At 33.1% G+C, this 27,977-nt stretch overlaps 4 protein-coding genes and 1 pseudogene across 5 annotated transcripts; 3 read left to right on the top strand and 2 right to left on the bottom strand.

Annotated features, from left to right (window-relative positions):
* Positions 1–633: 633 nt before the first annotated feature.
* On the top strand, positions 634–6,601 carry LOC18610072 (DHHC-type zinc finger family protein). Its single transcript, XM_018116151.2, has 4 exons — positions 634–843; positions 2,909–3,131; positions 4,172–4,470; positions 5,726–6,601. The coding sequence occupies exons 1-4, from the start codon at positions 826–828 to the stop codon at positions 6,206–6,208; spliced, it is 1,023 nt and encodes a 340-aa protein (XP_017971640.2). The 5' UTR covers positions 634–825; the 3' UTR covers positions 6,209–6,601.
* A 1,162-nt stretch (positions 6,602–7,763) lies between these two features.
* Positions 7,764–10,979, bottom strand: LOC18610071 (putative splicing factor 3A subunit 1). Its single transcript, XM_018115658.2, has 3 exons — positions 10,792–10,979; positions 8,315–10,560; positions 7,764–8,190 (listed from the first exon to the last, which is right to left on the bottom strand). Exons 2-3 carry the CDS (start codon positions 10,499–10,501, stop codon positions 7,921–7,923), a joined length of 2,457 nt encoding a protein of 818 aa, XP_017971147.2. The 5' UTR covers positions 10,502–10,560; positions 10,792–10,979; the 3' UTR covers positions 7,764–7,920.
* A 544-nt stretch (positions 10,980–11,523) lies between these two features.
* LOC18610070 (E3 ubiquitin-protein ligase, putative (DUF177)) lies at positions 11,524–13,374 on the top strand. Its single transcript, XM_007045530.3, has 7 exons — positions 11,524–11,838; positions 11,962–12,147; positions 12,379–12,468; positions 12,555–12,647; positions 12,723–12,803; positions 12,905–12,950; positions 13,046–13,374. The coding sequence occupies exons 1-7, from the start codon at positions 11,638–11,640 to the stop codon at positions 13,135–13,137; spliced, it is 789 nt and encodes a 262-aa protein (XP_007045592.3). The 5' UTR covers positions 11,524–11,637; the 3' UTR covers positions 13,138–13,374.
* A 599-nt stretch (positions 13,375–13,973) lies between these two features.
* On the bottom strand, positions 13,974–19,259 carry DWF1 (cell elongation protein / DWARF1 / DIMINUTO (DIM)). Its single transcript, XM_007045527.3, has 3 exons — positions 19,119–19,259; positions 15,213–16,489; positions 13,974–14,752 (listed from the first exon to the last, which is right to left on the bottom strand). Exons 2-3 carry the CDS (start codon positions 16,458–16,460, stop codon positions 14,297–14,299), a joined length of 1,704 nt encoding a protein of 567 aa, XP_007045589.3. The 5' UTR covers positions 16,461–16,489; positions 19,119–19,259; the 3' UTR covers positions 13,974–14,296.
* A 6,299-nt stretch (positions 19,260–25,558) lies between these two features.
* LOC18610068 (uncharacterized) lies at positions 25,559–26,850 on the top strand (annotated as a pseudogene). The gene is made up of 2 exons (XR_001926379.2): positions 25,559–25,904; positions 25,988–26,850. The product of XR_001926379.2 is annotated as an uncharacterized LOC18610068 (transcript).
* The last annotated feature ends 1,127 nt before the right edge of the window (positions 26,851–27,977 follow it).

Genomic DNA, 27,977 nt, shown 5'->3' with positions numbered 1-27,977 from the left:
ATCATGTGAATTTTAAGAAAAGAATGGGTTACTTTATGTTATTTAGGTCAAGATTACATACTTCATCGATATCTAAAAAAATATTTATTTTATCTTTTTTAAAAGGGAAATTTTAAATTTTATCTAATTTTTTAAAAATTGTATAAAAAATTTAATTTTTTATTTTTTTATATTTAATTAAATTTTTATATTTTTATTTTAAATTAAATAAATTTTTATAATTAATAATTGATTAATTGTTATTATTGAAAATGTTGCTTATCTTTTTATCATTTGATGATGTGATGTTAATATAACATGATAAATATATCATAGTGAATGATAACATAATATATTAATATAATATAATTATATAATTATATGATATTTTATTCTTTATATTAATGTCATGTAAATATAAAATAATAAATTATATTATTTTAATTAATAAAAATTAATCAACTTTAATTATAAGATTCTATTTGATCTCATATGAAAATACCGACTTAAATTTTTTTTTTCAAAACAAAACTTAATTGAACATAATAAAAATAATAATTTATTTAAAATTTTTAAATAATTCAATAATTTTTTAAATATTATACTTAAAATATTTCTCATAAAACAAAGTTTGGTTGGGCCAAGGCCAAGAAACCGGATCCTGAAGCTGAACCTTAATCTACGAATTCCAACACCAAACAATATTCAAATGTTTCTCTCTCTTACAAGTGAAGAATGAAGAAGACCCTGTGAAATTGAGTAGAATACTATAATTACAACAGAAAATTAAAAGAAAAAAAAAATTCATTCAACCTCCCCTTCCCTAAAGAAAGAAGCCCGAAGAACATGGCTGACTCGGGCGAGGTCGGTTCGATTCTTCTTTCCTTTTCTTTTCTTACGTAATTTTATTTCCTTCGATTTTTTCCTGTTATTGCATATCGCTTTTCATTCCTCTTTATCTAATTTTTCTATTCTGTTTTTACGATTTTGGAAAACAAGCCTGCTCAAATCATAGATATATTTATATCTCCATTTGTTTCTGTTTGTATATATGTAAGCAAGTGGGATAAATAGGATTTTCCTTATTTTTGGTTTCTTATTAATTTATGTTTGGAAGCATAAGGATTTCTGGATTCTATGATGCATTTAATTTAGTTATGTTTTAATGTGTTGTATGTTCATCTGTTAGTTTCATTTGTAGGCTGTAGCCTTTAATTCAAATATTAGTGAGTTCCATAAAAGTTTGTTTAAGAACTAATTAATTTGGTCAATAAACCCTTTGTTACTAGAATTCAGTTTGACCACTGCAGATTTTGTATTCGATTACACAATTCGAATTGTGTGTCACTTGCAATCTGAATGGAAAAGTGATCGAATCTGATCAAAATAGAAAGAAAGAATGAGGCTTGATGTAAGAAAAAGAAGTTATGGTGCAGAGAAATACAATTCTCACTTTCTCATGGTATAAGAGAGCCAACTACCTTAGCAATATGATATAAAACTATTACAAATTTTGTATAAAGGAAATTTAATCATGCTATATGAGTCCACTTAAGATAAAGGAAAATTAAACTATTCCCAGCATACCACCTATCTGTGTCTATGGCTTTCACACTCTGGTTCAAATCATCCTGTGTTCTAGGTAAGTTAGGTAAAGATATTTATAAGATTTTGTCTGGCATTCCCAAATCAAGTTTCTGATCAAATGTTTTCAACTTGTTTTTGGTAGGATTTAGTTCTGGTTAAAAGCATGAAGTGAATAAGAAGAGTCTTCTGTCAATATATATTAGTTAGTTTAAGACAGTTATGACATTGATGACATAATACTCTTACCTTCATGTTTATGGTAATGAATCTTGATTTATATGGATGAAAGAGTCAAACACTTGCTACATCTGTTAGTGCTCATAATGATACACTGTTTACAGTTTGGCTTCCTCCTTCAATTGCGATTACTTGGGCAATAAAATCCTAATCTATTTTCTTCCTTCCAAGGTGGGTTTGAAATTATTAAGAATATTGAAGAAAGAGTACCTGCTGGTCAAATGCTGTTAAGGAACCTCCATTAAAATGCATGTGCCTTTATGGAAATTAAGCATATGAATAATTATTTAAATAGGAACAACTAGGCTGCTCCTCCTTTTTGGCTGTTGTCTTAGTATGCCTTCACTTGTACATAATGTCAATGCAATTCACTAAATTTGGGATTCAATAAAATAGAATATGCACATATTAATATAATTTCTGGAATTTGGAATTCGAGATTAAGAATCAAAAACTATTTTTGTCTGTTCCAACTTGTGCGCTAAAAGGAATACTCTGTTGATACTTTGCATTTATTTATGAAACATCAATTGATCCCCTTTTGTTGACGGCGCTTTCAGATTTTGTTCTTAAATTTAAATAATACTAATGTCAAAGAAAACAAAACATTTGAAGTTCTTCCTTGACCTTTCTTTATCTGGAATTTTGCTGAGAAAGATTGCAACGAAATCAGGAAAAGATTAATGACAATAAAAGTCAGGTTTTGTTTAAGAAAGATAGTGTGAGGTTTTGGCAAAAAAAAATGCTAGGTGAATAATTCTGTCATAATATGAAATGTAGAAACGGCTGGGAATTTTTAAATGTATGAGCTTGTCTTCTAAGAGGATAAGCAGTTGTGTACTTGATTGCTAGCATTTAAAAAAAAGCATCTGATGATATCCTATGGAAATAAAATGGAGAAGAAATCAGTAATCTATTTAGACAGAAAGTGTAGCTGAAGGGAGTACATTGCATCTCACTTCCAAATATGGAGGTTGAGATGGTATAATCATTGTTCAGTTGATAGTTGCTTCTTTATATGCCAGTACAATGAAAAAGTGAATTCCCTTAACGGCTGACTGAAGAAAAGTAAACACTCTTTTCATCTGGACTATTTCAAATGTAGGAACATTTTGTAACACCAGTCATTGAGGATCATCAGACTACATGCTGGGGTTGTGGATTGCGCCTCCTTCTTCCAACTTACGCACCTGTTTTCAAGTGTGGTTGGTGTGGAGCCATAACAAATCAAAATGTAAATAAACCTGAAACCAAATGTCTTCGGTGGAGACGCTTGCGTGATCGGTGCTTTGTTTGTACTCTCTTCATGTTTATGCTCTTTGTAATATGTATGTTCTCTCTCTCTCTCTCTCTCTCTCTCTCTCTCTCTCTCTCTCTCTCTCTCTCTCATATGTGGCTTATATAAAAGTTGAAAAACTCCCTCACCCTGCTTTTCCCCCCTTTTTCCTTTAATAATTAACTAGACCACTGATTTATGAATCAGTGCATATGTTAACTTCCCTTTAAAATATGTTTAACGAATTTGTTTGCACGAAACTGTAGAGTTTCTTTTACAACTCATCTCAACATTTTGAGTTGGCTTAATGTGTTGCCTTTGCTAATTGGTTTTATCTATGTGTATGATGAGTTCTGTTAAAGAAATGGTTAAAGTCTTAGCTCAAGAAGTTTTCGGAGCAGTTTTCTTAATTATTGGGTTATATTCACTTAAAGGTACTATCTTTAGTTTAGACTTATGCTAATCCATGGTTTGAGTTATATTGGGAAATTACAATTGATACTTTGAAGTTCTGCAATTACTTTCTACATCACCCTTATATTCGGTTTTGTTTGATCTCAACCTCTTAATTTTCAGACTTGGACATTTAAACTTTCTTTCCAAATTCACCCTTAAATGTATGTAAATAGTTGTACCAAACTGGATTTTTTAAAGGTTAACATTGGAAAATAATCTGCTCATAATATAAGTTCTTGTGGCCGACACTAGATGGAGTGCGGAATGTTTGTTTAAGATTTTTTACGGTGGTATTGAATGGATTAATCAATAGTGGAAGAAGATGCGGAAACTTTTGCATAGTGAAGTTTCATAGTTATATCTCAGATGGGTGCATAAATATTTATCCTCATATTTGCCTGTCACACAAAAATAAAAATTTTATATCAGGATAAGAATTTTTTTAATACATATCCCCACGTGGTTTTTTTCTGCAAGTGCTGAATTTAAGTGTATTTATTTTGATTTATAGTGTTTATAGCCACATTTGCAGTTTCCCTCTCTGAATACAAGCAGCGGTGGGCTAGTTTCTAAGTCGCATTATCTAATTCTTCATGAAGTTTTATATTTCTCATCTATGTTAACATGCAAGTGCAGGTGGGGGGGTATGGGCAGTGTATCCTGTTGTTTTCTCTGTCAGCTACACTTGTGGGGTTCTTCATTCCATCTTAACAATGACCTTGGCTGCAACTACTATTTCTACCTTCAGCTTAGCAGCATTTCAATGTGCTGGTACACCGCCAATCATATTGTGGGGTAGCTATCCTGTTGTAGGGAAAGGTGGCCTTGAAAACTATACCTTCTGTCACTATTGTTCAAAGCCAAAATCACCAAGAGCGCATCACTGCCGTTCATGTGGAACATGTATATTGGACATGGATCATCACTGTCCTTTTGTAAGTAGCATATTTTCAGTGTTGAAATAATTTATTGTGCCAGGGCCTAGTTATTTTGTAAAGTGTTGATGCAGATGTCGTGTAAATAAGAAGGTTTAATGGACTATTTGATATTTTTATTTGCAATTGGTATCAATTTTCTTGCTTATTGCGTAATATTAGGGAACAATTGCATCATTGTCTTGTTGTTTTCTGATAGTGATGAAGCTGTTTATCTTCATTGATAACATCTTGGAGTTAGGCTATCAAACCCCATAAAATATTGTGCTTCATTTTGACATGAGAAGGAAAGATCATTAATCTTCTCTGCAACTAATAGTTAACAGAAATTGACTAGGAGTAAAACCTCCATGAAATAAATAACCCCTACTTCTCCGTTGTTTCATTATGTTATTTTATTGTAACCTTTTTGAAAAACATAGAGCTTACTATTAAGCAATTAAAAGTTTTCCTAGGAGAAAGAGACAGAAAAAAAAAAAAAGAAGGAAAGATAAACAAACTAGATCTATTCTCTTCATTCTGAAGTGAGTTCAACTCCAACTTGAAATTTTAATTTACATGGTTGACAAATTTGCGAATGATAAATGAATGTACATAAACTACTAGTAATAACTTTCTTATGTCTTCAAAGTTTGACTATGTTGATAGAACAACAGACAGCCTTTTCCCTTTCTGTGAGACACTTTCTTAGGTAAGATTAGTGAAAGCAAGTCTTTATATTTTCCATGCATGTCTTCTTGGATTTTCTCCCCATTCTGATATGTCTATCCCCATTATGTCAAATGTTCTCATAAGGGCATCTGTAGGTCAGCTTCTAAGGGTGGTCAGTAGCATAGGGTCCTGTCCTCTATTTTCTGAACTTATTTTTATGGAATTGGTGGTGCCTGATGTCAAAATTGAAATTGAAGCCGCATAAGATAAAAGCTTTATTTTTTTGGGCTTTATATTTCACGTTAAGGTTGAAGAGCTAATGTTATAGTTCACAGATTTGGATTCTTTGTCCTATTTTATTTCTTTATTTCATTCTTGTTTCCCATTTAATTCAAATTTTATGGGCTGGTTAAGGCTAATCTTCAAGTGTGTGCATTCTTATGTGCTGATTTGCTTATTGTGAAGTGCTGATGTTGTACATCTTTATATCCAGATTATTTAATGCTTGTTACTTCGGTCGAGTAAATTCCTGGGTTGCATAGCTAAGGCCTAAGATTCTACATGACTTTCATGCTAACTCTATTTGCTTTACAATATGACACAGATAGGGAATTGCGTTGGAGCAGCAAATCACCGGCACTTCATCGCCTTCCTTTTCTCAGCTGTTGTCAGTACTATCTATGTTTCAGTCATGTCCGCATATGCGGGGTTGCATATCTGGCCACCATTAAAGTACAGATCTCCAGGCCACTTGAACAGTTTCAGCAGCGGCTTGGCATTGAGAGCATTGAAGGAAGTTGTTCTCGCTTTGCTGAGCTCTGCAGTGCAACTGTCTGCCCGGGGGCTTGTTCTTGTCTATCTGTTTGTTTCGAGCGTTTCCGTGCAGATCGGTTTAAGTGTTCTTCTATGGCAGCAGCTTTGTTATATATACGAAGGTAAAACTTACCTGAGCCATCTAAGTTCCCGGGGAAGTGATCCGGTTGAGGAAAAAGATTGCCAAAATATTTTCCGGTTTTTCGGTTGGCCATATTCGATATTGAGATACTTGCCTAGTGAGCGAAATTCGCGAAAGAGACACAAGAAGTGAAAAAAGAAAAATATTGTTTTGAGTCATCGTTATCTTTAATTAACTTAAATCGATGACAGTATGTTTAATCTCTTTCATTTTTTTTCTCTTCTCATTTTATGATGGGTTTCAATGTTTGATCCTCTGCCTCACTTAGAACTGAGAATCCATTACACTACAAGAGGATGTCCAGGTATTTTACACCATTAGGCTGTTCAGAACTTGAAAACCAAAGCTCACAACAATGGGCTTCCAGCAGCCTTTGGTGCTCTGGTAAGCAGGCGAAAGGGATGATATCATTGTACCGGCAGACCGGACTTGAGTAGAAAAATTATGTTGACGTAATACTTACAAATATTTTTAAATTGTTATAAAAAAAATTAAAATAAATTTTTATAGTTTGTTTTCTTTCAATCTAATTTTTACATTTTTATTTTAAATGTAGTAAATTTTTTAATTACTTATCGTTAAATTTTATTATTTTATATAATAATGAATTGACATGATCCACGGCCAATAAAAATCAAATGAGTGTTAAACTTAATCCATACCAAAAAGAGTTGGATGGTAATATGTGGTTATTGGTTTAAGCATAGGCTGTGGGTAAAACATAGCCTCTAAGCATCTCTCCACCTAAATTAATTAATATAAGAAATACAGATATTTGATAATCTGTTTAATTAAATAATAATTTTATAATAATTAATGAAGGTTATGTAAATCAAATTGCCCATAGTGCAAGTAAGAAACTCAATGCAGTATTAAAAGAGAAAAAGATACAAAATACTAGCAAAAGCACCCCCATTCAACCACAAGATCTTATCAACAGAAAAGGGAGCTCCACCTTGCAACCACCCCAGTCATGCTGCAAAGAGCAAAGATGGCAGCCTTTAAAAAAACCGCCATAAGAACTCTAGAAGCAAGAAAAAGGAAATGCATCCATGGGATAAATAATGACAATCCACTCCTACCTGTCTCTGCAGTCCTAAAAGATCTGATAGTGATAGGTTGAAAAGACCAGGAGTCCTAACAAATAGCTTTTCTGAAGTGAGAAAGTAAAGGCATCAGAAACCTTACCAAATTTGGAAACAGCAAACAGCAGAAAATAAAAAATGAATTCTTGAGGCATGAGCCCCTTCCCCATGGTGACACATATCAGGGAGAGGTATTTGCTCAGCAAAGCCCTGGTGACACACCACAGAGAGGTACTGCTCAGCAAAATCTATTGACACTTCTATGCTTCCACCATCTAGGCAAAGCATTGTGCTACCTACAAAACAAAAACTTCTTTCTGGGACAGGGCCCATATGTGTCACTAAATTTACCAGCATATAAGCTTGAAGACAGTTTCATGATCATAAGCATGGGCACTCAGCAAATATTTCAGATCATATACAAGTAGTAAACCAACTGCAATTAGTGATATAAGCAGGTAACTTGTCTCCCTAAGCAAAAGGAGTCCTCTACTTCAAATTGCCCCTGTGAGGCTCGCCAAAATGCCAGATCTGTGGTAGATATCAGACTTGCCAGATCTGTGGTAGATATCAGACTTGCCATTAGTTTATAACAACAAAACAAGTTTAACTATTGTAGTAACATTAAGATAGTAATCCTAATAGTACATAACCAACCAATGTAATCTCCAAAATATAACAACAAAGAAGAATGAGCAAAGAGTCCCACAATCATTTTAAGTCCAACAGAAACCTTGGATGGCCTTGTTCAAAAACTCATCACCTCTTCCTACCACCACGCTCCCTCAATGAAAGAGCTAGTGTTTCTCCCGCTCCAACATTGTAATATGCAAGGGTCATATTGTCCTTCAGAAACCCGGCTTTTCCACTCAATTTCTGTTTGTTTGCAGGGAGCTGGATCTCCCCTGCAATTTTCTCCTTCAAACTGCCAACTGTTTCAGATAAGGCCTGCACTGTGATCTCAAGAAGCTGTCCTTTGAGATTACCTTCATCAAGGTTGGGAACAGACACAGTAATGCGAGCAGGTCCCTACAATAGAAACCAAGCAACAGTGAGAGCATAATAAATCAAGACACCATATGTAGTATAAATTATGTTGAAAAAAATATTTAAAGAAATCAAACTTAGGAGTAAGAGCAACAGCTCCCCATACCGGATGTTGACCAAGGAACTGATCTTCTGGAACAAGCATGGAATCATCAAGCTTCTGTCTCTTTGGCTCTGGTTCATCAGGAAGTGGTGGAGGAGCTTCTTCAGGTGGTGGTGGAGGAGGTATTCCTTGGGGCAAAGGTGGAGGCGGCTGCATCATAGGCATAGCAGGTGGAGCGACAGGAAGAGGGGCATAGGGTCGAGGTACTGACACAGGGGTAAACTGAGAACCTGGTGGAGGGGGCACAGGAAAATTAGCCAGATTCATGGACATTGATGGAGGCATTTGGGGTGGCCGATTCATGATCATGGGTGGTTGGCCAGATGCCATCTGCATTGGAGGTGGTGCTGGACGAATTGTGGGCATCATTGGAACACCTAACGGACGAGGGTGAGGTAATGGCATAGGAAGCCCACCACTAGAAGCTGCAGAATATTGGGGAGCATTTGGAGGAACACGAGGAAGATTTAAAGCTAGTCCAGGTGGTGGGGGGAGAGGACGAACTGAAGGAACACCAGGTCGAGGAGGAGGAGCAGCAGGACCCGGAAGGTTCTGTACATTGCTATTGGCAGCATCATTTTGATCCTCTCCCATGATAGTTTGAGACATAGCTTGATTTGCAGTGCGTCCAATGCTTCCAGTATGACCGTCCCATATAACCTGTTTTGGTTGCTCATCTTTCTTTTTCTCTATCTCTGCCTTGACAGCATTAGAAACTTCTTCCTCAGTAGTACCAAAGATATCAGGACGTAAGCGTGCAAGTCCCACAATGTTTCTTGATATCTCATCATCCTGTGCAAGAGTTGTCTCCCTAATCTTTGCAAACATCCTTTCTTTCTGCTCCTTATACTTGGGATCAATTAAGGAAATTCTCATGTGCTCAGACATCTCATTAATGGGAATTAGCTCGCCAGTTATTGGTGAAACAACAAACTGGGTCGGATCTCTTTCTGCAGGGATTCTCTCCTCAGGCCTTTTCCAGTTCTTCACAATTCTCATTGGTGGTTCTGGTTCCTCATTTGCCCTTGTCTCTTTCTTCTCGCCATCATTCTCTTCAATGCTAGCAGCTCTCATGCCTTCCTCAACAAGCTGTACCTCTTCTTCATCCATTTCCATTTCCACCTCCTTTCCAGGCTCAACAATTTCATCTTCTTCCGTAGTAGATATCTTGCTCCTCCTTATAACCTCCTCAATGGTCATTGGAGGAGGTAAGTCCTCATCCTCATCATCAGCAAAGTCTATAGTCTCAACCACAACAAAATCATGCCAATCAATCATTGCCATTTGCATTCTCTCCTGCTCAATTTCGTCCTCAGCTTTCTGCCTTGCCTGCTCCTGGGAGTGTTCCCATTCTAGCCGATGCAAGCACCTCTCAAGCACAGTTGTCATATCAGCAATACTATTCCTCAATTTCTCTGTCAAACCCTTTGGAGGCATCAACACTTTGGAATAAGCATCCGCAAGTTCAGTGAAAAAGGTAAACATACTATGAGTCGGCCTTAAAAAATGAAACTGAGGGTTGTTAATCTCCCTACTAGTCAGTCCCGTCAAAAATGATTTCCCATTTCGTGCAACAAACTGTGCAGTTAGCTTAATAATATCCAATTCTTCCCCTGTAATCCCTTCAGGAAGTCTAACAGTATATTGAGCAGCTTCTGGTGGTTCAAGATTCTTCCTCACAGGTGGTCTGAACTGTGCAGCAGGATCAGGCTTAGCTACTGCCGCTTCCACTTCATTCCCACCGCCACCAGCAGTTGGAGCAGACTCAGTTGGAGCAGAATCCACAGGCTCTAAAGGCGATTGCTGCTGCTGAGAGTTAGACTGGTTCTGATTCTGAGCACGAAATTCTGACAACCTATGTTGATAATAAGCATGGTAGGGATCTGAACTAGTCAAGAAATTGAACTTAGCATTGTTAGCGTTATTGGCAATGATTCTTTTCTCGAATTCCGGTCCATTTTTTGCAACAAACTGAGCAGTTTTATCGACAATGTTCCTAATATCTGGAGGGGGATGAATGATTCCAATAGTTCTAGTGTGGGTCGCAATCGAATTGGCTTTGTTTTGCTCCTCATTGGTGGGTTTCTCTTCGATTTGATCTTCTGCCGGCACCTGAGATGGAGGTAAAGGCCCCAAATCCCCATCCGAAGGCGGTGCCGGGAGGGGCAATATTGGCATTACCCCTGGCATTTTTCACAAAACTTAAAAAACTAACTTATCAAGCAAGAATTAAATCAACCGTCATCAACCTGCAATGAACAAAATTTTAAACAAAATAAATCAGTCTATTCCAAAATCAACCACAAAATTAGGGCACAGCGTAAAACTTAAGCTGGCAGTTCCTTTCGGTGACATTTCTTCCTATTTTTCTACAAAAAAATTACAGATTTGGAAACCGATAATTCGTAACAAAAACAGCGCCGCCAATTTTGATAAAAGATAAAAAAAAAAATTAACTCATCAAAACAAGAGAGGCTGACCTGGGATTGCTCGTATCTCTTCTTTGATCTGAGCCGGCGAATCAGAGAAGAAAGAGAGAGTGTATTCTGCCGGATTTTAAAGAGAAGAAAAAGATTTAAGTCGGCGGGGTTTGGGTTTGGGTTTGGGTTTGAGAGACGAAGGGCACGCAAGGGAAATGAAAGGGGCGACGCGCTTGAGCAAATTGCGTGGGGCGGTCTAATATAATATTTATTTGTAAAAAATACATTAATATTTATTATCATAAACGTTGTTTTTTTTTTTAATTTTTAAACTATAATTATAGGTAAAATATTATTAAATTTAATAAAAAAATATTTTTTATTTAAAGTTATTTAATATAATTAACAGTTTTATTTATAAATAAAATAAAAAAATATTTTTTAGAAAAAATCATCTAATACAATTGAAATTTATAGATTTACAAATTAGATACATTTTATTGATATTACAAAAAAAATCTAAAAAATGACACATTAAAAAATTTATTATAAAAAATATTTTTAATAGAATTTGATGGATATAATTAAAATTCTTTATATATTTATAAATAAGATAAATTTTATTAAACAAAAAAAATAAATATTGCGAATAAATATGAAATAAAAAAATTTTCAGCATGTGTAATTTTTTATAAATTATAAATTATTTATAATAATAAAATTATCATACAAATTTACATGCACATGCACAAGTTTCTTTTATACTGGGAGCGGGGAAAGGAAAGATGTGCAACAAGCTCTATCTGTAAATTTATTAAGAAAATATCTATTTGTAGGGACAGTATACCCAGAAAATCCTTATCTCTTTGTCCAAGTAATAGTAGATAGGGGCTCTGATATGCTGACATGTATCCACCCGAACTTGGCATTACAGTTACAGAGAGAACAATGGCAGAAGCCAGCCGTTTAGTATCATCTTCATCAGCAAGAACTATCAACCAAATTCCAAGCTCATTCCAATCTAAGCTCAATTCCCATAAACTTCAATCCCACAATGTCAGTGTTCGGTTTAGAGCTGCTTCCAGAAAGCGTGACTACTCATCTCTGGTACCCTTCAACCCTTTCCCTTCCATTCATATTTCTCTGCATTTTCGTGACCATGATTTACCCAGAAACATGCAGAGTTTTAGATTATGGAGTGTTTCCGTTGTTACCCTTTAATGGGTGCAGATTAGCAAGAAAGACAGTCGGAGTGGTCGACGCCGTCTGATCACGATTTCAACAGCAGATGCAAGGTGGCATGGAACATGGAGCTGTGACTTCCTTGTATCTCTCAAAGACCTGGACTTGGATGACTTGGTTGAAGATGATGAACAAAAAGATGCTCAGGTTTATATCAATCTCAGCATCCAAAAGGTCATTTCCATCTCTTTCTTTTCTCTTTTGTTTCATGCTAAAACTAGTTATTAATGCTTGATGTTACCATATCAGAATTATATTCTGTTCCTTGATCGATTATCTTAAAGACTTCCATACCATGATAGAAGGATATATGGCTGTATGACCAGTTGCTTGAGAAGTTTAAACTGATAAGAAATTGCTTAACTTTCTATGTTTAGTAGTAATTAACTATAAGTTGGATTGCAGCATGCCAGCTTTGGTCTCTCAATAGATGGAAGGATTGTGACATCTTTCACTAGGAAATGTGGCATTTGCTCTTCCCCATATTGCAGAGAGGTATTTCTCCTCAAAACAACTAGAAGTATATTTGTTCCTTTGTATATGCTAGCAATTGACATTTCCAGCTCCGAATTTTTCATCAGATTGATACCTACTTCAACGTTTGGGTTCTGGCTTCGAGTAGAGACCATGCTGCAACTCATCAATTGCCTGAAATTGGTGGAGATGATCCATCATTAAGTCTCTAAACTCAACTCTCTCTCTCTCTCTGAGCTAAGTACATACTCATCGATGGTGTGTGATATGTGCAGGTTATCTATGTGAAACCAGGGTATGAAGCCAACTTGGATTCACTGATACAGGACACCATCCGGCTAACTACCACCACCAAGGTACGAACATTTAAGAGGAGAGCAATCTCTAGAGTCAGATTAAGCATTTGAGTGTATATAGATCTTTCTGATGGTACTCCAAATTCCTTACTAAATTGCAGGACACTTGCTCAGAGTCATGCCAGAAATCTGAACCCACCCTGCGTTGTAAGTACTATTTTACATAATATTCATTGATTTAGATAACAAACTTATTGTGTTCTAAAGCTACCAAAACTCACCAAAGAATTTTGATGGGGCAGATATTGGCAAGAAGAATGCAGCTTCCATCGACAAGAGGTGGTGTAGACTGTTGGAACTAAGGAAAGCGAATCTACATGATGCAAATATTTAGATTATTTATACTAAGATTTACTATACTTTCTGTCTATATGAGCCATAGATTAAAAAAAAAAACCCAAGTCCTAAATTTTCATGTTGATCATGAAATATTGGAAGCCATGGTTACTTTGATTATGGAGCTTGAATCGTGCAAAGTATATAATTTAGTATTTAAGATTCTAGCCTCTTTGTAATAAATTTTGTAATACTTTGCAATAAATCTCAATTTGTTGAAATTTAATACAGCAAATATTGATTTTCACAAATTTTAGAAGTTTTAACAATATGATTACTCAAAGAAATAAAGTAAGAGCAAAGAATAACAAATGCTTATTTATCAATTCATGACAAAAAAAACTCATGTAATTGATTTTTTTTTAAATTAAGTTATATTTTTTGGGGAAAAAAAAGAATTTGAACCGTATTCTTTGAATTAAAATACATTCATTTTATTATCAGATCAAATACCCGCGTAAATTAAAAATCTAAATTTTAGATTATTAATTCATAGTGCATACTTAAAACATTGAATAGAACTAAAAGAAACTATATAAATTACTAGTGGTCTAATGAGGAGTTTGAGACAAATGAGCTATAGATGGGTAATGGGTTCCATGGCTGATAAATATTTTATCCTCTCTTTGTTCAAGTGTGGAAAATCTTATGCTGAGTTAAGAAAGTTTCAGGATTATTGAGGGACAGGGTGAACCTGAGCCATGGCCCCCAGTGTCACGATCAGCGGCCGCACGGTTTAGGCTAAAGTTTAAAGTCCGTGCCACCCTGCCTGCCCCAATGTGTCATTTTTCACTTTATGCAATTAACTGGAAGTCCAGAAAAGACAGAAAGAAGGAAAACAAAATATCTCCGATCTAAACTTCTGATTGCTGGAAGACATGTTAGGGTCACCGCACCTGGTGCTCTGGTGCAACATACCCGGATAACATAATAAGGTCACATCTAAAAAGAAGCCTCATTGTCTTAGTCTACGTGAGAGAGGCAACCATTCAAGAAACTCGTCATGCTTAAAGCATCCGAATAATGTCAAGTACAAACAGCATTCGATGAGGGAACTACTAAGCAAAGATAAGAGACAGAGACAACAAGACAAGACAATGCAAGATTCGCCACAGAAAGCAAGAAGTTCTACCAAAGTTGGTCAGGTTCACCTTAAGTCAGTCCATAGGCTGATCAACCTCCGCATATGCAGTTTCAAGATGGGCTTGTTCAGCTTCTTGCACCTCCTTCTCAGTCTTCCTTCCTTTCTTAGATTTGTAGTAGACACTCATGAATGTTCCCACAGCTCCGTACTTCCTCCTAACATGCTCATAGAGACCCGCATCAAACATCCTCCAGAAATCCTTCTCATTCAGCTCAGACACTGCATACTGTGGCTGGAAACTATGGTTTTCAATCAACCATTTCTCCAATTTACGAACTGCCTCTGCACCATCAAACACCTCACCCCTCAACACCGGGCCTGGAGAATAGTACACCCCCACATCTGTGTACATCTGAGCATAAGGTGTATCACCCTGTCTGCGACGATGCTCAAAGCCTGGTTCAGGATACACCATAGTCTTGACTGGAAGCTTGAACAGCCGATGCGGGCAGAGCCAAATGGGATAGATCTGGAGAATCAACAAATTATACAATCACAATCTTAACACTTAATTCTAACGATCCTAATTTACAAATTTTGAATAGTCAAATTAAGAATTTAGCCGAGAGAACATTTCCCAGCTCTTTTGTGTGTTTGTGAGGCTGCAAATAACAAACCAGCCACGATTCCTCCTCTGTATGAAGGAGCTTCTACGAGATCTAATATGACTAATTATTTTTCTTCCATTCAACCTTTATATGATAGGACCAACCACAGTGAACATGTCTTGCCAGGGAAGAGCACCCATTACCTTTCATTAAGGTAATCATCCCATCATAAGAAAAATATAGCCTTTAAGAGTGAAAGAGAGACAATTTAAAACAAAAAAAAAAGAGTGAAAGAGAGACAAATAGAAAAGTAACATAAAATATAATAAGAAGGATGAGGAAGTAATGAAAGGAAAACAAGTGCGAGAACATAAAATTTACCTCCATCTCTTGGTGGACCCACTCTAGGGCATCCCCAACCTTGTAAAGAGGAACAAGCATGTCTTGAATGACATGCATGTCATGGTAATAATTTCTTATGGCTTCACCTTGAGTAGCCTTGAGCAAGGAAACCTTGGGTGGCATCATCCAGCCCAAGAGAAACCTAAACCACCATTGATCTCCGAATGGAAGGATGAGCTTCCCCTCCCAATACAAACATCTTGTGTGCCTGTGGTAATACTCCCTGGTAGGAATGTATTCTACAAACTCTCCCTTCTTTAAAGCTGTCTGTGCATGCTGGTAGAACCAGGGTTTAAACCACCAACCAACACTGTTAATTTTATTCCCCTTCTTCTTGGCCTCTTCTTTAGAGGCATATCTCCCAGTCATGAAGACACCTTCAGCGGGCGAGTAAATCATGCCTTCTACAAACTCTGGAACTTTCTCTGGATTATCTTGATCACAATCTCTGGGTGTAAAAGAGTCCATATAACCCTGTGCAAGCTCCTTCAGATTCCCCACTACTGGTGTGTAGGTCAGCCTCATGTATTCTTTAATGGGAATAAGTTTGATTTCAGCAGCAACAAGAAATCCAAGGGTTCCTTGAGACCATGGGATAGTATAGAAGAGATCAGAATATTCATTGTCCTTGGTAGCTCTAACAACACGGCCATCAGCCAGAACTATCTCATAAGCTACAACAGTATCAGAAAACAGGCCATAGATGTGGGAGCTTCCTTCAATCCCGTAGCCATTGATTAGACCACCAACTGTGAGATCATCAAGCTCTGCAACCACAGCAAGGGAAAGATTCATTGGGACTGTGACCCGTGTGATCTGCCCCATGTTTACAAGAGGCTCAACCCTTGCAATCATTCTCTCTTTATCAATTTCGAGGATATTACGGAAAGCAGACAAATCAACTTCAAAATGGCGAGCCCTCTTATAGTCTACATTCCGCATTCCAACAGCAATCCATGGTTTACGGGCTGTGCACACAAGACCATCCTTTTTTGGATTCCTCTGCTTGAGACGCTTCACTACTTTCTTAACATTTTCATCATGTTCCTTCTGGCGCTGCTCGAAGGACTTCATCTCGGATCTGACATCTCCAAGATATATGAGAAAATAATAGGCACATGAAATAGGAAGGACAACAAAAATAACAAAAATACATCGAAACTGGACCAAAAAGTCCACCAAGCCCTTCTTCCTCTTTGGGCGAAGGGGTACTTCAAGATCTGACATTGTGTGGGGCCACAAACACCTTTTTTCCTCTGCAACAACGACAGAAGTTTTAAGTCAATAGACAATGCTCCAATACAGCATTTGCATTTCAGGGTTTTCAGACTTTTGAAAGAAAGAAACTAGCTTAGAATGCTTAAATGAGATAAACAACTGACAAACAATACCCTTCACTGGCCGAAAGGTGTATAACCTAAAAAAATGGATAAATTAGAGCCTCACTTAAATTGTCTTTAAGCATTAAGGATCCCATAAACTCATTCATTATCAACCTAGGAGATTAAAAATTACATGCAGAAATGTAAGAGACAGACATTTAACATAAACAGGTCTGTGTATAACTGACACAAAAAGATATATTGATGTTCACAAATAAAATAGAAAAAACTAAAATGCCCAAAGATGCATATTAAACAGAGCAATCACTTCTTTCCTTAGAGCGGTGGAGCAAAAGATGCAAAAGCTCATAGTGAAAGCTCAATGAACAATAGGTTAGTCGAGAAACACTTAGAAGAGGTCAAGGTAAAAAAACTGAAAACCATTGAAAATCTTTATTCAGCATGCCCAATGCTATTCTCGCAAAAATGAGAAACTTAAAGCCTCTTATACTATGTACCAATAGCAGGAGACCCCCAGAAAACAACAATGGTTAGAGCTTAAGACTCTATCTTGGAGGTCATGAGTTCAAATCCTAGGATTGGCAGGGTGGGATTTATGGGATGGGAGAAGGATAGCTAGCTCCTCAATACTAACTAAATTAAGAGCAAATTACTCTTTTAAAGAATGTAATCCTACTGAATGGGCAGAACAGGCATCTTTTGTAAAACAGCATATGATGTTTAAGTTTATTTGAGAAACAAAATTGAACAAACACAGGTTTGATCTCTTTAGCAAAGGAAGTAAAGCAAGACGAAATCCTCTGAAGAAAATGGCACCTCAAATCACAATACTGATCAATATATCATTCAAGCAGGAGAAGAGACGAAATTTTAAATTTCAAAAGACATTTTCAATTGCAGCAAAGATACATCAACTAAGTGAGCATTCTAAAAGTGAGTTGTTTCAAACTGACTAGCTATCCCAGCCCAAATTGCACATCAGCACATTAGATGTATGTCCATTTTGCTATTCTTGTATAGAACACAAAGTAGATTACAATATTATGAAAACAGGAACTTATTACCCATCATATTATACACTAATTAAAAAACCAAGTACCATACAAATTCTAGTTTAATGCATAAAAATGAGAGGAGTGAAAGAGAACAAATAAAGAATTTTGTCAGGTTAGTGAAGGCAAACAGGGAATCCCCATTACAAAACTGACAGAAGCGTGACAAAGGCACTCCAAGATGGAATAACCTGTGTCACAAAACTATAATAGATTTCAAACCCTAAAACCCTTCTCACTCTAAACTGTATCCCTTACTAGCATCAGATAAAGCATTTGACTCTGTCCAAAAGACAAATGGTTGGAAAAAGAAAGGAGCGAGGGGTAGCTAAACAGGTTATCATTGCTTAAGTTGCAAAAACAGTTTTCCTTTGTTTCCTGACCAACTACTACCATAGAGATCAAAATAAAAGCATAGCTGAGCAAACAAGACACAATATATTAAACTGGAAAACCTCAACTTATCAGAAGGTTAACATACAGTTTGCCATTTTGTCACTAGTGTAATACCTTTCAAGAACAAATTATTCTAAGCTTTAAACAGAATGGAATTTCAAATAACAATGATATCTTCCTAGTAAGAGAAAGAAGAAAAAAAAAAGATATCTTCCTAAAAAAAAAAATCTAGTATGGTTGTGTTACATTCACTCATAATTTGAGCAAACAATCGTCTTGCATGCAACATTAAAGCCACGTGTAAAAATAATAAATTTATAGTATCCTTATTAATCCAATTCACTTAAGACCCAGATCTTCCCATGGTTCCTTTTTCTTCTTTGGGAAGTACTTAATTGCATGGACCAAACAGAGCATTCAGCCCAACCCTAAGCACCAAAAACACATTAAAAGAAAAAAAAAACAGACGGTCAAAGAAAATCCTCCGATCTCTGCAAATGCCATCAGTAAATTAAGACATTGTTTGGCACATAACATAAAACATGGGAAAAAAAAAACAGACAACACATTTATCAAAAACACAGGTTACAGATCTAGATCTACCGTTATAAACTACAAAAAAAAAATAAAGTGTGAAAAATAGTAGTACTATTACTTATAGTGATAGCTAGTAAACGACATTTCAGCTTCAATAAATCAAAAACCTCTACCAACTATTTTGGTTTCCAAGAAAACAGTAGAAATCACTGAACTTATCAAAAACAATCAAATTTTAAGAGTAACAAAACCAAGCATTATAAAGAAGTAACATCGTTTACTTCATTTTCCACCATTTCTCATTTCCTCGGTAACTCACCAGGGATCTAAGAACAACAAGACAAGAAAGTCCAAAACACAGAACAAAACAAACAAAGACCGAAGAAAAAACACCATTCAACCGTTGCAATTGCAAGGTACAGACATAAGAAAAAGGAATCAGTTTTGTTTCAGTTTTCCTCCATCTTTCTTGGTAACCAAACAGGAAAAAAAATCAAGAGCGAGAGAGTAAGAAAAAAGGAGAGAGAGAGAGAGAGAGAGAGAGAGAAGAAGAAGACCTTAAGCTCCAAAGCTGTAAGAACGGAACCGTAGAATAAGTGAAGAGTTTGGAGAGTTATACTAAGAAAGAAGAGCAAAGCAGAGGAGCAGTTAAATACAGAGTGAACTCAGTGTTCTTCGACACTGTTGTTGGTAGTGACGGTGAATGAATATCAAAAAAAAAAATGCAACCAAATCTGATTTTCCTGATTTTTTTTTAATTTTTACCTTTTTTGAAATGTTAATTGAAAATAAATTCCTTTATTTTAATTGAGGAAAAAACAAAAGAAATTGAAGAAATCGAAGACAGATCAGAAACGCAAAAAAGGAATGGGGGCCTATTGGATTCGCTGGCGCTCACAGGCAAAACCACGTGACAACGCGACCGTATCAAACCATATTTATTTTACTAATCAAAATTAGTAATTAATTAATTATTTTTTCTATGTATAACCCTAAACCTTCTTAATTAATATATTTTATTTAATGGGCAAGGACAAAAATTTTGACGGAGTTTCTTAGGTTATTGATGTTTGTGAATTGAAAAATACATATTCAAATCTCCTACTAACTTTTGTAATTTAATAAATTATTATTCATATAAAAGTTTCATCTTATCATATATTTTATTAAAAAAATAAATTATATTCTACACGTTAAAAATCTTGACCAGCAGATGCAGATTCATATCATGTGTTCATTTAACTATAAATAAAATAATATACCATGAATTTATATTAATAAATATTCCCTAACATCCTTTTTTTTTGTCATTTTTTAAACTTTCACAAAGGTTAAGATAAAAATTTTAACTTTAATATATTTTATATTAAAATTTGAAAAATTTTTATTATATAAATGTTCAATGCTTTTTAACATGAAAAATCACAATGAATAAATTGTCTTAATTCTTGTGTTAATGAGTAAAATAATAATCTTTAAACAGTTAAAATGAATTTGTGACGCTTCATTATCATTCATTAAATTTTTATTGATATGATGTCATTTCGAATTGACTTTTTTAAACATTTATTCAATTATTTAATCATTACAATTTAGATCTTATAATAGGAATTCTAATTATGGTTGAAATTAATTAACTTTTATGTTATACTATGTAATCTGCTATCATACTTGCTTCTATAAGTTATAATTTTAAACTCATGGAAATTAGAAAAAATTATCAATTATGATTTATTTATATCTATATTTTTTATGCTATTAAATTATAAATTAAACATTAGAGTGTGGGTAACCATGATTAAGGTGAAGGGAAGTGGAAGTGATTTCTTTTTTTTTTTTTGTTTGTTTGTTGACTGGGCAAACTCAGTTGTCCAAGGAAGCATCAGGCTGCAGTCGGCGACGGCGTTACAACGGGGGCAACCGGAGCAGTTGAATGATATCTAATGAACAAAATTAATTGAAACGCAAGTAAAAATATAATATTTACATGATGTAACTATAAATTTAAAATTATTAGAAAAAAAAAAAGGTCAAGTCTCTTTTGATTAAAAATTAATGCGTACTTCTTGCGATGCTATGTTGAAGGAGGGAAAAAGATGTGGGACCAATAGCTGAAAAGAGTATGCATTTTATTTTCGAAAATTGAAATTCCTTTTATATTTTATTTTTAATTTTGAGAATTGAAAATTGAAATAAATGAGGGGAAAGTAGATACCGGCAGATAATCCTTTTTGGGTCCTGGTTGACGTTGACTGGTTGATAGACTGTTTCCGCATAATTATCGGCATTCCCCCACTCTCCCCCACTGCCACAACATTTTTCATGCCAATATGATCATTTTCATTTTATATTTATTTATATAATATCAGTGGACCACACATCCTTGTTGTAATAATATATATACATTTAAAAATTCAAAATTTAAATTAATAAATATTTATTTTAAAAGATTATTAAATTTATTTTTATACCTTTATGACATTTTTTAATTAATGATACGGGACAAATAATATGCACTAATAATATATCAAATATATAAATATTACCATGAATTTTCTTACAAAATAAATTATTAAACTATTAGTTTGTATGTCTCTATAATTTAGAATTTTTATTTTTGCTTCATCTTTTTAAATTTTTTAGTATTTTAAAATAAGATGCAAATGATTGTTATAAGTTGATGGTTGTGGGTTTCTTTTGGGTTTTTTTTTTTTTTTTAGTCTTGGGGTTTTAAATGGAGAGAGCACAGCTTTTAACGTGTAAATAAAAAATAAAATATTTACTGGCAAAATAAGTGGTACTTGGAGTATTTATTTCATTAATTGATATATAATTTTTTTATTTAAAAAATAAAGTTTGAATTTTTTTTCTTTAATTATTAAAAAAAATAAATGGTACCATTACCATACAACCTAAATTAGTATAATATAATGATCAAATCGTTCTTTTTTAGTGGTGGATCAGCTTTTTCCTGTTCCAAAACTCGTCTGCTGGCCATAATTTCTTGTTGAAAAAGCAAGATACTGTGCCACCAAAGAAATTAAAAGCAAAACCAAACTGAATCTCCTGCTGCGACCGCTAAGCAGATAAGATCGAATCATAGATAGGATAAAAGCAGAAATAATTTATGAATGTGGGCCTTCCCCTTTTCCCGCATTTCTTTTTTTGGCAAAATTTATAGGGGTTAGCCGTTTGCAAGCCTATGGTTTGAGGTCCAGATCTCAACAGAAATTCCTATCTAATCAAGTTAGATGTCACCGTGCACGTCAATTTTTACCGGATATTATTCATTTTGGATTAGGAAGGATAACGGATATCCTGTTAAGGTACCTTGTATTTAAATTTAAATAATAATTTTACTATTTATATCGAGTTCAGATATCACTCATTAAATATTCGATACTCGAATTTAATTATATTTTTTTAATTTTATATAATTAAAGATAAATTTATATTATTAATTAAATTAATTAATAAAATTATCATTATTAATTAATTTGTAATATTTTTTAATATATATTTTATATATTGTGTTAATTTATAAATAATATAATTACTATTATATATATGCTTTTAGTATATATACTTTAAATGTAAACATATTAACTTTTTATTTTGTGTTAATTGTACAATAATTATAACTTATAGAATTATTAATTATAATATATACTTTGTGTATATCAACTTATAAAATATATACTTAAAAATAAATTATGAAATTATAATGATTTTGGAATCTAGCTATTTTCATTAATTTCATGGGTAATCTCATATAGTTAATTAAACTTGTAATGTTTAAGTTGGTGTTTGAATATTTGTTTTTAATTATTTAAGTTGATATTTGAGATATTTATTTTTTATTATTTAAATTTGAGTTTTATTATTCATGTACTTTTATAAATTTAATTATTAATGAATTATATAAAATATGGATAGAAATATTATTCTATATAAATACAAATACGGATTCCAGTTCAAGTAATTGGATGAGCATTTTAATAATTTTTTTACATAATTAGATTTTTGTAATGGATTCGAATAATTATCGGGTAATAAGTATATACTAGAGTTCGAGTTAAGATAGTAAATTTAAAAAATATTTGGGTAATTATAAAGTTCGAGTTAAGATAGTAAATTTAAAAAATATTTGGGTAATTATAAAGTTCGAGTATTCCATTTATTAATCGGATTCAGGTTTGAGTATTTTTAAATTAATAAGTATTTTACTCGTTGACATCTCTATTTTGGAGTGTTGGCTCCATAATTTTATTTCACAAAAAGCACCTTATGAGTTGAAAGTAGTATGAACCTTTAAATGCTTAGTATCAATTTAATACACAATCAATATGAGATTAATGATCTTTTATAGACCATGACATCTTCCCTTAACTTCCTTTTAAGAGTTTCTCTCCAATGTGAGATTTATGATTCTACCCGTTAAGAGCATATCTCGGATTCACGTGGTTCTACACCAAAACTGTAACACTAGGTTAGACAATTAATCCCTGTGATCCACCTTAGCTTCATTAAAAGGAAAATATTGTTCACATAAGCTTAAACTTAACGGAATAAGACCAATGATTTGAATTTAATTCTAAAAATTAGGTTTGAGTACAATTTTAATTAACTATTTATTTAAGAATTTAAATAATTCAACTTTAATAGATTTTTAGCATTTTATAAATTTTACTCATCTTTCTAAGATTTTTTTTAAGATCTTAATGTAAAGGAGGGAAAAAATATATTATTACTTTATAGTCATTGGATTTATTCAATCGAGAGCATTCATCTAAATGGTGGATTTGTTTTTCCGATAAATTTGACTTGCACCTTTCATAAATTTTATTATTTTTTTATAATTTATTAAATAAAATTAATAATTTAATATTTTATAATATATTATTAAAAATATATTGTAAAATTTTTATAAATTAATACCATTGAGATCATGAAAATTTATTAATTAATTTAGATATTATTTAATAGACAAATTAATAATGTATACATTAATTAATAAAAAATTAATTTATCAAGGTATTTTATTTGTTTTCAAAATATTAAACTTTATACATGTATTGTGTATCGTGATTATTCAAATATTACTTAATAACCGAATTACAAATTATCATTAGTCTATGTGTTTATTTAACCAAAACAAATTCATAAATGTAATTAGTTTTATTAAATAGAAGTCATAAATATATCCATTTTTGCAACAAACTAAAATTACATTCGATGTATACTTAATTAATATACTTCATGAATATTAAATCAAGTAAAAAATCTATAAAAATAACATATAATATCACAAATAGTAAAATTAAATACAATGACTTCTCATCTCAATGGTGTAAAGTGATTAACAATGACCGATGAAAAGTTAATGTACAAAGAAAAGTTAGAAATGAGGTTCAAAGAGATATCAATTTAAAAAAATATATATTAAAGTCATTTTTTACAAAGGTTTTCTAATTAAATCATATATATATATATTTATATATATATATATATATATATATATAATTTTGATGTATAAGGAGATTATTAATTTATATATCAAGTAAGACCTATGTGTTAATAAATTATTAATTTATCACGTTGATCTCAAATCGAGATCAGTTAAAAATATTATTTAATCAAAATTATTAATTTATTAAATATTAATTTATAGAAGTTTTATGATACATACATGGTTACCAATAAAAAAAAAAGAAAATCAAATTAAGTCATATAAAAAATAAAATTACAAAAAAAAAAATATTTAGCTTTTTTTTTTTAAATTCATCTAACCAAAACAACCAAAATGGCACCAAACTGCTGGTATTGCTGAACTGAAAGGAGATGAACTATTAAATAAAATGATTCCATTTTGGAAAGCAGAAGTTAAGTTATTTATGAATGTGGGCCTTCTCTTCTGCATTTTTTCGTCTAAGAAGTGTAACGAAACCGCATATGGTGGATTAATGATTTGAGCCCGTACCCAACTTGGCTAGAGCCACCTACTTAGGCTAGTTGAATAAACTCCTCCCTAATCCGTACCAAGCCGACCTATATATATATATATATATATAACACTGATTCATTTCTATTTAAACATTTGCTTTAATATATTTTACATATTTAAAGAGTGAAATATTTGTATTTATAATTTATTCAAAATATTGAATTTAAATTTCCCTTCTTCTTATTCGAAAAAAAATTAAAAACATTGATCATCTATAACAAATGTTACATTCGGAAATAAAAAAATAATAAAAATATTAACAGAACAAATCTTATGCAATAAAAAACTATATATTTAAGGTTCAAGTAATAAAAAAAAACTATACATATATTTTAGGCGAGAATTTTTGCATTTTTTAAGGTCATGGGTTGTGGTGCAATCTGAATTTCCCGTTGGGAGTAAAGATAATATTTATAAAATAATTATATTACAAATTGAATATTCATAAAGAAAATTTTTTAAAAATATAAAAATATATTATAAATATTTAAAACTTTTGAAAGACAGGATCCTATTAGACCTACTTTCCTCTGCTAGTGGCCGCGGGTTTTATCCTTGACCCATATAACACAAATACAAATAGAAATCGTCAATCTCAATTTGGCATTTTGTTTAGTATTTTTTTTATAATTTTATAATATTAATAAAAAATTTTGATCTTAAATCTTAGATATTTATAAAAATAAATAAATTTTATATATAGCTACAATTTTAATTCCCAAGGTTTTACACCCCTTTTTAGTTTTACCTATGAAATAAAGAGTGAAGAATTGGTTTTTCAAATATCCCAATATGAGTAAAAAATTAATGTTTTTAAATATTTAATTTATTAATTAATATATAATTTTTATTAAAAAAATAATATTCGAATTCTCTTTTCGAATTATAAAAAAAAAAAGTACGAATGAATCTCAACAGTGCTTGTATCAATCGTCACGTGCGAGGAGAGAATTAATGTAAAGGGAGAAGCAGCCAAAACAGAGTAACTGGTCCTTTTAAAAAAAAAAAGAAATAAAAAAAAAAACCTGAGGAGGAGAGCAAACGAAAATGAGACGTTTGGCTCGGCCATCAAGAAACGTGTTATGGATTTCGGTGCCGTTCTTTGCCGCGTGCGCTTCCTTCTCTGCTTTGCTAATCTCTTCATCCATCTTACTTATTTCCACTTTCATATATATCATCCAAACTCAGACTTTTGATTCCTTCTGCCTTTTGGGCTGACCGTAACTCTCGTGCCCACCCTCCCTGGAGTCCGTTTCAGCTATGCATTTATGGTGTAAGATGAGGAGGATTTGGCGCTCTGTCTCAGCAAGGTTCAAACCCCATAAACCTACTGCTACAGGTGAGTTTATGGTCATCCATCCTTTTGCTTTTCTTTTGAGTCTAATTAAAAGCTTTGTGATTATTGGACTTTAATATGATTAGGCGGTGGCAAAGGTGGCGCGATTAGCAGTAATGCAAGTGGTTTATCAAAGCTTCAAGACGATGTAAACATGTGTGGATATAAAGATGTGCAGGTGATGTGGAACCTATTGAATACCTCGTAAATCAAACCAATAGGGGCAGGAACAACAACTGCAGTCTCTCATTAGTCTCGCAAATGCGGCAAGCAAAGGCCATCTCGGATGGCTCTCTTATGGCCTAACCATGGAGCTACTGCCTCATCTTCATCTTCACTTTGTTGGGTTAAATCCAGAAAAATAGTATATTAGCTATAGATACTTAGTTTTTTTTTTTTAATTTTGGTAGCCTTAGAGTGAGAGTAGAGCAATTTGTATACGAGTATATGTTTGTTTGTATTCACAGAATCACAGTTGTTTATACAGCCATAGAAATGCCAATACCTATCTTCCCCTGTTCTTTGGATTTTGTAAGCCATGTAGAAGGAGTAGGAACTCTCCTTTGCAAACAGTCATACGCCTTACACCGCCCTACTGTTGATCAACACAACTGCACGTCCATCTTTTCGCCCTGTATTATAAACCACAATCAGCTTTACAGTACTCAAGCTACCATAACCTCATTACCCCACCCCTAACACGTACCTGACTCAACCCAACCATGTCACCTCATCATTGTTTTAAACCTGAGACAGCACCCGGTTGCAGCTTTTGCCTCGGTCTTTACCCTGCTCTTTGGTCCTTTCCCAATTCAGACACACGTCACTAACAACCCTTTCTCTTCTTATCCCTGCCATGGCTACAAAATCTGCGTAACCATTAGCCTCCTTTTACAAGGCATAAATAGGAGATCAACACCATGGAATAAACCTGCTTTTCTTCTGTCCACTGTTAATTTCATGTTACTTCTTTACTCAGATGACATGAAACTAACTGACAGCATACATCAAGCATGGCCAAGTTTTACCTATCTCTTTTGATGTTCTTATTTGTGAACTCGTTATCATGATTTTTGTAATGGTTAAATTTAATTCTTTTCGTGTTCTTAAATGGAGAATTCGTTATCATAATTTGTAATATCATTTTTTTTTCGTGTTCTTGATTTTTGAACTCGATATCATGCTTTTTGATAACCAAATAACATTTTTTCCATTATCATGATTTGTAATATAACTAAATAACATAAGATATATATAAACTTTTTGTAACATCCATATTTGTTATTTTTCATTTATTTAAGAAAAAACATAATTAAATTCAGTTCTTTGAATAAAAAAATATATTTATCATTAGATTAAATGTTCAGATACAACTTTAATAAATAATTAAATATTCATTAATTAAGTTTAAAGAAAAAAATTTTAAATATTATAATCAATATAAAATAATAATCTGGACACTGCTTATATTCCTAGATTATAATTTCACTTACCCCTAATAAACTCCTTATCACAATTTCTAATAACCATATCTAGTAAGTTTAATATAACTTTCTTTAATGTCAGTATAGATTTTTCTTTCATTTATTTAAGAAAAACTGATTTAAATGCAACTTCAAAATAAAAATTTAAATACTCATTAATTATGTTTAGATTAAAGTTTTAAAAACGATATCGTGAATATATAAAATAATATTATTTTTATTGGATACTGTAATGTAAAAAATAAAGTTCCTTTTCCACGAAACCTCCCTCCTCTGAATTTGGCATCCTCCTCACTTGCTGATCAAAACTCAATTCCCTCACTATGTTGATTCTCGTTTGTGCGACCAAGCCTTCGTACGTCTCCTCCTTCATGATCCTTTAATGGTGACTGGCTTGAGAACTAAGTTACCTTTGAAGAAATTGAAAAAGGAAAAGGAGGGAGTAAAGTTGAAGAAACTTCAAGATGACAGGCACGAAGAGGGAGGTGGATGGAAAGCCTATGCCTATTTTAGTAGGTCCAGATGAACAGATGAATTGATTTTTAAAAAAATTGTTACAAATAACTCTTCTTATAAGTTTAATTTAAAAATA

Source organism: Theobroma cacao, chromosome 2 (assembly GCF_053813885.1).
Source record: "Theobroma cacao isolate CCN51 chromosome 2, ASM5381388v1, whole genome shotgun sequence".
NCBI classification, from domain to species: domain Eukaryota; kingdom Viridiplantae; phylum Streptophyta; class Magnoliopsida; order Malvales; family Malvaceae; genus Theobroma; species Theobroma cacao.
Note: the sequence above shows the minus strand (reverse complement) of the source record. Positions and strands in the feature narration are given on the sequence as shown.